The sequence below is a fragment of the Botryllus schlosseri genome, chromosome 15 (genome assembly GCF_051294905.1).
Source record: "Botryllus schlosseri isolate E-star chromosome 15, Bs_hap1, whole genome shotgun sequence".
Taxonomy (NCBI): Eukaryota; Metazoa; Chordata; class Ascidiacea; order Stolidobranchia; family Styelidae; genus Botryllus; species Botryllus schlosseri.
Window position 1 is genome coordinate 18,659,277 of NC_137250.1, and position 13,544 is coordinate 18,672,820.

Sequence of the window (13,544 nt, forward strand, 5' to 3'; positions counted from 1 at the left end):
TCAGTACTCACTGACTTGGACTGGGACTTGACTAGGTCGTGAATTGAAAATGACGCGACTTGACCCGAGTCAAAACCATAAAAGTGAGATTGACTTGTGGCTTGGTTACAGCCCTGTTTGGGTACTGTAACAATGCTTTGCGCTATTAGCACGTTAACTCAAAATACAATACAGTAGATGGTAAAAGTGTTTATTCACACTTGATTTCACTTACGGAAAATAAATACAATACTGCGTCAAGATTTAAACCAGTGGTTTAACCTTTTTCGACTTATCGCCCCCTATTCAAGCTCAACGCCGGTCATCGCCTCCCAGATTTTGTTAACCGAAAACGGTATACAATATCTGTCGTCATCGGCAGGTTGACTAAAAAAAAAAGGTCAACTTTTCGGATCTTTGTCGAATTTTACACTTTTGCAACCAAATTTCCGTGGGTTGATTAAAAAAAAGGTCATGTCTCCGAATTGACTCCAATATAGCCGTTTTCACGCGTCATCACCCCCTGTGTCAATTTTTGCCCCCTTCGTCATTTTCGCCCCCCTAGGCCGCCAAATCGCCCACGTTGGGAGCCACTGGTCTAGAATATGTAAGGATTCAGAATTTCATCATGTTCGAATTGTAGCAGATTGTGGTTTATCATACAAGTATTTGACATAATGTTAACAGGAAAAAGATCCAAGTCTGTCAGTGCTTGCAATAAGTTGAGCAGTGGATAAACTTTTCACAAAGTGCTGACGGTTTTCGTTCTGGAATACTCCAAGCTAAGAGACAGTTGAAAACAGTTGTTTGGTCATAACTAAAGTGATCAAAGTTGGGCCTACCCTCAATCACTTGTCTTTTAATTGGGAGTATTCCAGAAGGAAAACCATCAACACTTTGAAAAGTTTCTCCACTGTGCAACTTCTTGCAAGCAACAATGGACTTGGACCTTTTTCTTGTTAACATTATGTCAATTACTTGTACGTATGATAAACCACAATCTGCTATAAGTCGAACATGATGAAATTCCGATTCTTTACTTATACTAGACAATATCAGTTCAATTCACACACATGACAGAGTATAATACAGCGACCTATTCATACAGCCAGCGGCCTATGAGCCCAAAACTAGCTTTCTAGCATAATCGGGTATCAAGATATGGCAAAATTAGCTATTTTCGGCTCGTTCGGTGAAATTGCACAGCCACTAGAGGGTGCAGGAACCTGAAATTATGATAGAAGTAATTCATTCGAGATTTGGGACCAAATATCAAAGGCACTTTTTAATATTCAAATTTTTCTTTTTTTCACTCCACCCTAATGTTGAAGTCTGTTCGCGGCGAATCAATGTCATACGTTTTGCGATGACACTCTTAACCATCATGACATAAGAATAACTAATCATTATATACTTGAACGGCATCTCTAAACGATAGACAGATAGGAGCCAAAGCATGCGAGGCCTGGGCCCGTGACACGATGGCTCCGGCCGGCGACGATATCTTATACAACAGGCCTATTACAGATGCGATTGTTCAGCGCAACGATTATATCGTGCGTACCAGGCCTATTGTATATGATATTGTTCAGGCCAGTTGCAGATGCGACTGTTCAGGCCAGCGAATCAATGACCTAATTTTGCTCGGGTACAAAAGGCAAACAAACTCAGCAGGAGATCCCGTGCCGTTAAGCGCAGACGAATCTCGCTAATTGGACGCACGCAACACTGATAAATTGTTGTACTCATGCATAACGCGCACCCCAGATTTAAGGACAACAAATCAATTAAATTTCGCGCATTACACATGGAAAATTGCGGTAGGCATATTACTTACACATGTAAAAATCCAATAAGTGTAAAGAAATTTGGCTTCAAAAACTGTTGGAGTATGAGTGGAAGTAGTCTCAAGTACAACGACATGAGTGATTTGTCAAGGTAGACAAAACCAACCCAAGTACTTTGTAGTAGAACTTAGTTACTAAAAACGTCTATATCTAGTCTAGTTTATGTGATGCCATTCAATAATCGGGCTGCCAAAACCCAATGCACATGATATGTCTAATCCGTGACAGGCCTGATAAAATCGCTGAATACTAAGTATGAAATCGACTGCCTGCTACACTGGTGCCACAATATTTTCAAAACATTAAATAAATAGGAATATCCAATATCACAGTGCAGATTTCCAAATCAGGTCAAAGATGAGGTGCCGAAATGACAACATGCCAATGCTCAGGGTGTAAATTACAAAAAAGCACGACGCTGATTTCATAACAGACGCGAGTCGAGCAGAAAATTTCCACCGACAGATTGATGCCTGCTATGCTCCAGTCAGTCGCTAAACCGTTCACGTGGTTCTCATTCCAAAATTGGAGGTTCCAAGAAAATCAGCCCCTCTTTTTTTGATTCTTTGCGGCAGCTGGCGACGAAATGATTTGAATCCGCTCGTGCAGACTGCTGCCTTGAATCTGATTTAGCAAGTGCGCGGGAATTGTCAGTTGCTGAAGGAGCTGCACCGGTTGAGATGGCTGTGCCTGGGTTGTTCGTGTTGAAGGTGCAGTCTGTGACTTCGGGGCGATGGTGAATGTGTGCTGGAACAAAAGGTTCAGCATGAGTAATGCTTATGAAACGTAGTGACGATGACCATGAATATTATTAAATCATGTGAAGACTTCGATAGCCACTAACGAATACAGGGGCGGGCACGAATGGGTACTTTAAACATGTACATTGTACACTAGGGCTGTTCAAATATAACTTTTTTTTCGGATTCCAGCCATTAACTGATTAAATTGTCAGGTTATCCTTAAAAACGATGCACACCAAATTTGGTCCAATTCTAACAAGTAAAAGCTGACACAGAGCCAATCAAAATTTATAATTTATTATGAAAATTTAAAAAGAAAATTTTTCAAAATTTTCTGGCAACCCCATGAAATTGTTGAGTTTTCTTCAAAAACGATTCAAAACAAATTTGACTCAATTCCAACCCATGGAAGCGCAGTTATCTGAGTTTTTCATTTATAATTCTGGGATTATCCACCTTCAATAATATTTTTGCAAATCCAGAACTTTCAACTGCAATAACTTCACTGTACAACTACATACCTGCTGAGCTGTAAGATTGCTACTGTCCCGTGCTTGCCAATTATCATTCGCAATGATGGTGAAGGGAGCATTATTTCCCGTCTGGTTCACGAATGATATCTGCTGGGGTTGCACTGGGGTTTGTGGAGCTGCACTTGATTGCGGTATCAGTGATACCTGCTGTTGGTTTACCCCATTTGCCAAGTTGGCAAGTTGCATTGCAATGTTTGGCGGCAACTGACTTGCCGGAATGGAGATATTGCCGGATCCAGTCGTGAGAATGTTGCTTCCCCCAATTAAATTCAGGGTGGCTATTTGACCTGACGATGACGAATTGCCCGCCATTCCAATAGGCATACGAATGACAGCAGGTGTCGACTGACTTTGAGTCTGGCGAGCTTGTGACACGCTACGCTGCGCATTCACCGTCATCATCGGAACTTGTACATTAACGGTACCACCTATCTGACCGATGGCATTCGCCAATGCTGCTGAGTTTATTGTGACAGTTTGGGGATTCAATCCGTTGCTATTAGATTTGGCAACCACAACTCGTGTGGTCTCAGGCACCGAAGACGCCGTAACTAATGATTGGGACCGTGATTGAACATACTGCGCGAACCCAGTATGCGGCTGCCCCTGCGGCGACGCAAGAACTTGTACGCTGTGTTCGGAGATCGGAATCGACTTTGTTCTAACGACCCTCTGCCTAACCGCGCTTGCGTTGAATACGTTTTGCGTGTTCTGTAAAGTCGCATTGTGGAGCATGGGCGCCGCGTTGGTCTGCACTCGTTTTTGTTGCGCCTTTTGGTTCTGCGAAGCGTTTTGCTGCTGTAGTTTCAATTTCAATTCGGATTGTGGGTGAGGTGTCATGCGTTTCCACTTATTGAGAGGTATTCCTGTAACCGACCCGACAGCGTAAACAGACTTCTCCTGCGAAAGCTGCCAGGGCTGTTGGTGATTGGGGACATGATAAACGACGGGAGGCTTATTAACATGGCGTATGGTGACTTTGACGGGCCTTCTGCCGTCTTCGGTGAACAGTTCGTGGTACTGTAAGATATACAAATTCGCTTTGCGTTCGGTGCCGAGTGTGAAAATTTGATTGGTGTCGTGTGCGTCTGGCTTGCTGAGTTTGAAATATTTGTTCGACTGCAACATACCAAAGTACTGCATGTCACTAGGCCGTTGGCCGATAGTAATGCGCGACGTGACATCCCGATTGCCGCTTTCAGATTCAAGAACGATCGATTGCACTTCTATGATCTCCGTACTTGTGATACTATCTGGGGATGGCACCGTCAAAATTTTACCGCAGTCTATTTCAACGGGCCTGGACAGAGCGAGAGGCTGTTTACGCCACACGTCGACAATGCCAATGGGCAGCTTTACGTCCGGCGAAAGCGATTGAGAGTGTTGCTTATTCAATCTACGTCGTTCTTTCAGAAAATCGTAAAGCTTGAGCGAATGGGGCGCTCTCCGCAAGGCCAAGCTCTGTGACCTTTTTTGCATTAGAGCGCCTCTTTTACGAATCAATTTCTTCATCGGCCTTGTGCTGAATCTACCCTTCCTCTGGTGCATCTTATTTTTTGCGATCGCGACCGACGGAGAGATATCGAGACACAACGGATCGGCAGTAGCCAGAGTCATCAAGCTTTCGAGCACAAGTTTGTCGTCAGAGCCCCATTTAAAAGATTGAGCGGTCTCTTCGGCAATCAAATTCACGTCGTTATTTAGAGTTTGCTGAGTAGGCCGCAATAACGCACGGTGCACTTCGTACGAGTATTCGTCGCTCGATATTCTATAATCTCGTATTTCGCATATTACACAGCCACATATAAAAGCTTCGGGGTGACTTCTGTGTAAAGAGTTTGTTATAATCGGAGGTAACTGTTCGTTGTCGATGTATTCTAAAAGTTCATTCTCCTCGTATGGCATCTGCATGGTTTCAGATGATGTGCCATCGCTCTTGATGTATGAGACGGAGTAGCCATCATTTATAGGGAACAAGTTAATCAACAGCCGTGCGTTGTCATAAGTAGACAGTGTGTCTTGCATAACGTTACTGCTACACTTCAAAGGAACATCGAAACGACAATCTCGTAGAGATTTTGAGTACGCTTGCCGCAGAAGCTTGCGCAACGACTTCCATTTTGTGCTTGGGACGGGGCGTTTCGGTTCTGGCAAAGCGATTTGCTCAGCTTCTTGCATAAGGTAATCGGCTTTGTCGAAATAGGTGTCCAACATATTAGTTCTTTCCATGTCTTAATCAGGTATAACTGTAAGCAAGAAAAATAGACTTCATCAGCGGATTCAAAATATGAGGTGCTCCAGAACAGAGTTAAAAGGTGCTCATCAATCATAAATAGCAACAGAATCACTGAACCACAATAAGAAACTAGAGATGGGCATAATAAAATTTCAAGCTTCGCAAACGTATTTCCGACTGCATTAGCACCTTGATGCAAGCAAATATTTTAAACTGAGGTATATGTTAGTTGCGAGAACAGCTGGAGACAAAAATTTGATGATTAAACTACGGAGTGTCATGACCGACACACATGTGTATGACGTTTCTAATTATTTTAACAATATAACTGAGCCCCCTATGCAAACACATTACCTCATTTCTCATTTGATAATTTTGAAGATTGTCCAGTTCAGTAGTTCATGATACGTAGAGAAGACAAATTTTATACACCCACCTCTAGGTAAAACGCATCACAGTGTTACAGATATCATCACCTGCTACATTTCAATTCAAATATCAAGGATCGAACGTTGCGCAAATAACCATAGATATTAGTCAATTTCTGCATCCAGTTGCATACATGGGCAGCGGAAAATCGCATGCATAGTTGAATTCTGTACCTACAGGCATACATGTACTGTACAGCTGAAAATCCATGTGCATAGTTGAATTGCACATGCCATTGGCAGACATGCTGCTACCGGGCATAGATCATTCGGAAGATTGATAAAAATTTGGTGAACTGAATTATGGTGGAGAATGTGGATTGAGCAAATTCGAATTACCAACTGACTTGATTGTGATTTGAGTATTCCAGTAAAATGCATCACAACTTGTCAAGTACAAACGCAGTATGGTGCTATTCAGGGTTGTAATGACTCGACTCGAGTCACGATTTTCTGATGACTCGATCTGACTCGAGTCATTTTCTCGAAATACGGAAATGACTCGACTCAAGACAATCTGTGTATTGACTCGAATCATTGCGCTTGACTCGAGTCATTGCGCATGACTCGAACCAAGTCATATGATTCGATATTCATATGGCAAGACCGACATTTCATTGTAATTTCGAAGAATAGTAAAGAACCACACTATCGGGATTTCATCTATTGGTACTGGTACTTGAAAAAGCGACCAGAAACTGCTAAAAGCCAGGAAAATTAGCATATTATAAATGCGAACCATCCGGCATCACTAAACAGAGTTGTAAAAAGTGGGTTTAACAAGAATTTATCTGGAAACTGAGCAGTCAATACAATGACTTGGACTCGAGTCATAATACCGTGACTCGGACTCGACCCTCTGCTCGCTGACTTGGACTCGAGTCAAAACCATGAAAGTGAGATTGACTTGTGACTCGGAGCCTCGTGACTTGGTTACAACCCTGGTGCTATTTATACAACTGCGAAACAAAATATTGCCAGAGCATGCAGAACAATTTCATACTGTTACGCGACCTAAAACCGCTCTGTAACTCACATAAATGATTTAACTATGACCACATTGACCCCCATTGAACATGCAAAGCCATGCAATTCGTGTTTCCGTTCTATTGCTATGATACGTCCAGCCAAGGTTCCACAGGGGAAAGAGCTGTGAAACAAATATTTTCAGCTAAAGCTAAGATGATGTAGTTTGTATAGTCATTTTCTAACATCATTTTCACATACAAATACAATCGTGAACAGAGTTCTTCAATAAGGGGGTTATTTTTTAAAGAACATCTTCAATTGTTTATAGATAAAGACATGCTTTGGCGGTCAGTCCATTATGAATTCAGTGTTTAGCGGTGGTCATGAATATCACAGAGAGTAGCCTACATGTAAACGCAACGAGGTTGATCCAAAAGCTAGATGCATTAGGTAAAGATTCTGACGGAAGAGGTTGGAGTATGATATCAAAACTATCACGAAATAGTTAGGTTAATTAATTCTTTTGACATAGAACAATGGCAAATAATTGACATTTTAAATCAGTGGTTCTCAACAACCGGTCTGTGGTAAGTTTCCTGCCGGTCGACCAAATATATTCGAATTTTATATTTCAATACCAAGGTGCAAGAAGTTGAACAATTTTACTTTAATTAGTGAAACAAAACATAAAATTTTCAATTGATTTTAAAATTTGAAACGTTTTTTCTGCATGGTGTCATTATCTCGAATTCATTGTCTGCATTGAAGTGACGGAATGTCACAATTATGTAAGTGCTGTACGAAACTGCTGTACCCTACAAATCGTTCACAGGAACACTTATAGGCCTATGTGAAAGCTATAAATACAACTTGAACCTTGGCAGAAAAATTCAGCTACATTTAGCATGAGAATATAGGCTAGCAAACAGCAATCTCTCAGAAGAATCCGATTACTCGAACTCAGGTTTGTGGTTTATAACAGCACTTTGCTTTGCACATGTGGCCTCCGAGAAGGTTTTGAGTGGCCCGAGGGGTAATTCTCGAAATTAGTTATAAGATCAGAAAATGAACAAAAATTTGATTAGCCTGAACGCGAAATTTGAGATTTTGATGAATAAAATATCAGTTCCGACGCATTAGCGTAGCCAGGGGCCAGTCCCATTTTTCGTAGATTGTCATATATATGACCATAAAGTACAATATTTTGCATATTAGCCGAAAGCGCCAAATAATCCTGTCCTTGCCAAATGAGCCAGGAGGTATACAGAGGCGACCCGCAATATATGCAAGGACTATTATTGACCGAATTTATTCATCAACTTCGAAAAATTTTCTCGCTACGCTCCGCTACGTCATGGATGCACGCCGGGTCTTGATGTCATAATGGTTATTGATTTTTATGTGTATTATTAGAAGTATTGTTTTCACCGTTACCTAATCCGGTTCACTTCTATCGATAGACTAAAAAAGGCCCGCGCAATGGTTCGAAAAGGTTGGACACCCCGGCACTAATAGAACCACGTATAACACTTCCGCTATCAAAAGGCAGCATTAAATGAAGTTTCGAATAATTGCTTCGTACTTGCAAACATTTATCGTAATTGCAATTTGGGTAAATTTTGATTATTGACGGTTCACCGGCACGCAGCATTTACTTTCATGATATATCAGCCCGCAAGGTCAAAAAGGTCGAGAACCACTGGTTTAAATAGTTGTTCCGGAAAGATTAAGATTGAATCAAGATTCCATGTCTTGAAAATTCATTAAAAGTTTACTAGAACCCATCGCGTGGCAAAAAATTTGAAATAGTCAGTGTATATTTCATTAATGTACCTGGTTCATTTAAATAATTTTGAGCTTTCACAGAAAGAAATCATCTCTCCCAGTGATGGAATGTATCATAGCATGCCAAAATTTAAAAAACGTGCGTGTCCCATAGCGACTATTAGTTGCTGCACTGTCCTCGGTAAGAATCTTGAGCATAAAAAATTGGTAATCATGCAGATAGGTCATAGATAGCCATACGTTAACGAGTACTTTGAAGCCGTTTTCAACAGGCTAATCGGAAAATACCTGCAATAGGGCAGTGGTATGTGGCCCAATTCTAGGATTAAATTGATTCTACCTGTAGCCTACCTTAAAGATTCGAAACAGTTTTTGTTCATATAAAGTCAGACTAGTCAGGATGACAATTTCAATATCAAATTAAATTGAACCAAAAATTTCAAACAGGCTGGTTTGCCAGATACAAAGCCATGACAACAACAATTGCACAGTGCAATATACAAGCAAACACATCAACACCTTATTATGCAAGAATTAGGAAAATTAATTGTGGATCACCGCAAAATCATGTACCGTGAAGCAGAAGACGCTTCCCTACTTTTTCCAAATAACGAAATTGCAGTTGTATATCAATCACCTCCCAATTTGAAACACAAATCACACTATAGTCTAGTCACAGGTAATATCATAAATAAATGTACACTTAACCAGTCGGAACGGAATAACACAACTGACACATGTATCACCGACGAGACAGCCTTCCAAGCAATTACCACAAAAACAAAATCAAGCTTGACAAAAATTGTGACTAAAAAGGGATATTGCCATGCTCTGAAAAATGTGAATTCACGCACTATGGACAAAACAACAACTGTATTCCTGTCAGGGCACATGTCCCAGATTTCCCAGTCAGTCAGTCAGTCAGTATGCTTTATTCATCTCACCAACAAACACATGTAAATTGGTATAAATCGATTATAGACCCTTCAATAATTCTGATACCAATGGATCAAATAGTTGCTCCATTGAGCCTGCATAATGAATACGGCGTGACATTGAAACGTGATAATCCGTTAACTGTCGTACATCAGCTAACTTTAATAATATCTTTGGAAATAAGAACAGATCCTGTGGATGGTTGAATTTTATCAGAGCTTCGAGTGCGAATACAACATTAGTTTGAAGTTCGTCAACTTTTTCCGGACATTTCAAACCGGGTCGGTCCCTGGATAATATCACAACAGATGTGACAGCAGCAAGTTCTGCATCAGTGAGACCCATATTAGTAATTCTTTTTGCGAATCTTATCTTGGATAGAAGAAATTCGCCAATATAGTCTAATTTTTTCAAAAAATCACAAGTTACATAGACATTAATTCCTGGAATAATGGTGCCATTGAAAAAAATAGTGCACGACAAAAGGAATGGAATCACCTCGAAGCAGGCAAATTTTAGCAAAATGACTTGGTCATCCAAGGTTAACTGCACAAAACCAGGGATGCATTTCGAGAATTGCGATAACTCTTGAACAGCGAATCCAACTTGCTTTTGTGTCGCTTGATAGAAGTATCTCATCAGTTCTACTGCATAGCCGTGATTCTGGGTGCTGGTGACAATGACAGGATGAATCTTTTCTGTTCTGGATTTTTTCAAAATACACATTAACTCTGAATCGGTTCTTCCTAATGCAAGTTCTATGCGTGAGTGGACGTGCATATCGCGCATGATGTAAATGAAAGACTTAAGTAAAGACATGCCATGCTCTGTTGCATGAAGTTCTATGTCCGTCTCTGTGATGCCGGCATGTCGAAATCCGATTCCAATCTCTGGAACACTTCTCAGCAGAAACGCTATTTTCTCGATAGTGACTTTCTGCTGTCGTACATATTCCTTCGAGTCAGCATTTTGTTCTTCAGGTTCCAAAAAAAAATCAGCATTCTTATCCTTCTCCAATAGCTGAATGATGTCTTTGAAATTAGCAGCGCATGAAATATCAGTATTGAAACTGTCAAGAGATTGAAAAATTTTACCCTTGGGAAAGTATTGCCTAGCAGGAGAACAGGCAGAACCACTCAGTCCAGAAGCAGAGGATGTGGAAGCACATTCTTCTTTCAACTTAATATCAGGGTGCATAGACAAAAAGTCTTCTAAAGATTCTATCATGGACAGCTGTGAGTCCGGTTGTGTTCTGCTATCCCATAACGTCTTCATCTTAGCATTTGTCATGGTTAGATTATTATAGGCAGTTAAAAGAATATCAGTTAGCTTTTTGTACCTCTCATCCATCTGAACGCTCGCTGGGGTGGGATGTTGAGGTAGCTCTTGGTTGATTTTACTTATGATTTTTTTCTTCTCAACCTTAGACATTCTACCGAAACGAATAGCATTGTGGGACATGCCGAGCTTGATGCACTTTTTATATCGGCAATACTGGCATTTGTTTCGGCTTTTGATAGTTACACGACAATCACTCGTGCACTCCTCGTATTGCAATTTCATTCTAACTGTCCTGCGAAAGAAACCTTTGCAGCCTTCGCAGGCGTGCACTCCATAATGAAATCCAGATGCAAGGTCGCCACAAATTGAACACTTAATTTCAAGTTCTGACGATTTCCATTCATATTTCGGCTTGCTCTTTTCATTGTGCAGTGACGATGATGTTGGCTGAGCTAGCTCCGGCGATGTGACGGTTGTCGTTACGTTGATGACAGAGGATTGTGACTCCGGCGATGTGACGGTTGTCGTTACGTTGATGACAGAGGATTGTGACATGACGTTACAGGTATTTTTTAAGGCCATACCACTCATTCTTATAAAAAAAAACTGCAAAAAACATTCGTCTCACTTATCAGCTGCCGCAAATTGTTTTTTTTGTAAAAGGCTATGCAACCATACATTAAACAACAACAAAGTGCCGTCACTATCCTTCTGTTAATGTGGTTACCGGTATAGTTGAGAGGCATAATTTTTGGTGACATTAATTTACTGTTCAGCAATACGCTATCACAGGTACACTCGGTGAAGTTGATTTCGGCTTTTATTACATGGAGTAGCCTAAAGGGTGGTTGAAGATTTTGATATTTTATTGTGCCAGGGGATTTTCAACATCGTCCTGGTAACTTTTCCACTCTCATGCATGTGGCCAGTTGGCTTTTTTCAGACAACAGAAGGATTTAGTAAATCCATGGTATTGTGATAATGAGCACCTTTCTTCCAACATTGCTCTGTTATACATGGTACCGGAAACCAATTTTTCCAGAGTTGCAGGATTGCTAATCTGGAATTAACATCTGAATTACTCGAAAGCAATACTTCTCAGCATTTCTGCCGAGAATAAGGTAATAATGGACGTTTCTCCAGTAGGAAGCAGATTTTACCCAAGTGCAGGCTCTGGTTGCCTGGTCATGACAAATCTCTTTCAAGTGGGAAAAATTTATGAGTAAATGGTGACTGCCAACTTTGCAAGATGCATTCTGCTACTAACACAAAACTACTAACTAATACTGCTGGTTAAATGAGTGTGATCTCTACAGATAACTATGTTCCATGACCAGTAGGGCTGTTCAAAAATAACCATTTTTCCTGAATCTTGTTGGCTACGTGATTCAATCGTTAGGTTGCCTCAAAAAACGACGCATGCCAAATTTCAATTCATTCCAACCAATATTCGCGGGATTCGTACAGTTTGAAAATTTTGATTTTGCCCAAAAATGAAAAAAAAAATTTTTTTCAAATTTTCCTTCCAACCTCATGAAATTGTTGCGCTGTCTTCAAAAACGATGCAAACGATTCAAGTTTTTCGATGATAATTCTGAGATGATCCACCGATCAAGGATAATCTCAGAATCATCAATTTCATGGGGTTGGAAGGAAAATTTGAAAAAAAACATTTTTGGGCGAATTCAAAATTTTTAAACTGTACGAAACCCGCGAATATTGGTTGGAATGAATTGAAATTTGGCATGCGTCGTTTTTTGAGGCAACCTAATGATTTAATCACGTATCCAGCAAGATTCAGGAAAAAAGGTTATTTTTGAACAGCCCTAATGACCAGCCTATACTGTCTCCATGTTTTGACCACTGATTAAAATAATAATAAATTATAAATTTTACCAAGCAATGTTCTAGTAGGCAGAAGATACTCTCTGACTAATTCATGATAAAATGCAAAAGTTGAATTGGGAATACAGTCTAAAATGTAATTCACTAAAGCAGTAAAGATAGACAACAACTACTTGGCTACTTCAGTCCAATTTGCCCAAATTAGACCGCAATCAAACATTTGGACATGACATTACGTATCATATTTAGTCCACACGATATACTGTCATCACCTCTATTATCGTTGAATGTTGCAGCATTCGCTATGTCGTGGGACAAAAATCATTTAGCTCAATGTAATATATCAATGATATACACATCACAGACCGTGGAGGCAAAATTCAGCCCACTCATAATAATGATAACAATTTGAGGTTACCTTTTACAGGCAACAATCTTCAATATCTGGAGACCCAAATTTGGATGATGATCCACTATTTTAGAATCCATACTCTGGGCTATAAGAGCTATCTAATGCCACCCGGCACTAATAAAATACAGGCTATATTTCAAGTATATAACAATATCAAATAAATAGATAGATTTCAGATCTAATAAACGAATTCCTACGCTAGAATGAAATTTTTCGAGAAGTAGCAGAAACGTAGCAATAATGGAATTTGGCTGATAAATTAATTCCTTCCGTATTAAGCATATCCAGCAGGCCTCAAGTCAGACGAGTGCGATCATTGTAAACCTCATAAAGAAAACACAATACCGTATCTCGAATATAGGATGAACATAACACAACCGACTAATCCAATACCTGAGGGGGCTAGAAGTAGCCAGTTAGTCTCAGCTGAAGCAAACAGAAAAAAGAAAAATCTATGTGTCATGTATGTTCCATAGCACAGTGCACCGACGTGAAAAAGGTTCCTCTCGGTTGTATTGGAAGCATGTAATCCCATCCAGATTAGTGTGGT

The 13,544-nt window shown here is 40.3% G+C and overlaps 3 protein-coding genes and 2 long non-coding RNA genes across 14 annotated transcripts in view; 2 read left to right on the forward strand and 3 right to left on the reverse strand.

The window, feature by feature from the left end:
• Positions 1-13,544, forward strand: part of LOC145456779 (uncharacterized) — a 329,933-nt gene that overhangs the window by 175,101 nt on the left and 141,288 nt on the right. The gene's annotated exons all lie outside the window — the stretch shown is intronic.
• The window catches only part of LOC145456745 (protein diaphanous homolog 2-like), a 233,324-nt gene that overhangs the window by 62,949 nt on the left and 156,831 nt on the right, over positions 1-13,544 (reverse strand). The window lies entirely within an intron of this gene.
• Positions 1-13,544, forward strand: part of LOC145456780 (uncharacterized) — a 114,662-nt gene that overhangs the window by 58,059 nt on the left and 43,059 nt on the right. The window lies entirely within an intron of this gene.
• LOC145457755 (uncharacterized) lies at positions 174-13,529 on the reverse strand. Of its 2 annotated transcripts, none has more exons than XM_080336033.1 (3): positions 13,388-13,529; positions 3,091-5,348; positions 174-2,573 (listed from the first exon to the last, which is right to left on the reverse strand). In XM_080336033.1, exons 2-3 carry the CDS (start codon positions 5,329-5,331, stop codon positions 2,370-2,372), a joined length of 2,445 nt encoding a protein of 814 aa, XP_080192159.1. In that variant the 5' UTR covers positions 5,332-5,348; positions 13,388-13,529; the 3' UTR covers positions 174-2,369. The 2 variants fall into 2 exon arrangements, with proteins under 2 accessions (XP_080192159.1, XP_080192160.1); XM_080336034.1 differs by lacking the exon at positions 13,388-13,529 and adding an exon at positions 5,693-9,409.
• Positions 5,349-12,612, reverse strand: LOC145457757 (peroxisome proliferator-activated receptor delta-like). The gene is made up of 2 exons (XM_080336036.1): positions 10,796-12,612; positions 5,349-10,525 (listed from the first exon to the last, which is right to left on the reverse strand). The coding sequence occupies exons 1-2, from the start codon at positions 11,326-11,328 to the stop codon at positions 9,496-9,498; spliced, it is 1,563 nt and encodes a 520-aa protein (XP_080192162.1). The 5' UTR covers positions 11,329-12,612; the 3' UTR covers positions 5,349-9,495.

What these genes read in the sequence shown, in the direction of transcription:
- LOC145457755 (XM_080336033.1), bottom strand. Translation starts at nt 5,331, where the DNA reads ATGGAAAGAACTAATATGTTGGACACCTATTTCGACAAAGCCGATTAC. An exon ending in GCAATCTTACAGCTCAGCAG is followed by an intron (nt 2,574 to 3,090) that starts GTATGTAGTTGT and finishes CTTTTGTTCCAG; the next exon opens with CACACATTCACCATCGCCCC.
- LOC145457757 (XM_080336036.1), bottom strand. Translation starts at nt 11,328, where the DNA reads ATGAGTGGTATGGCCTTAAAAAATACCTGTAACGTCATGTCACAATCC. An exon ending in AGCGTTCAGATGGATGAGAG is followed by an intron (nt 10,526 to 10,795) that starts GTACAAAAAGCT and finishes ATCTCTTGACAG; the next exon opens with TTTCAATACTGATATTTCAT.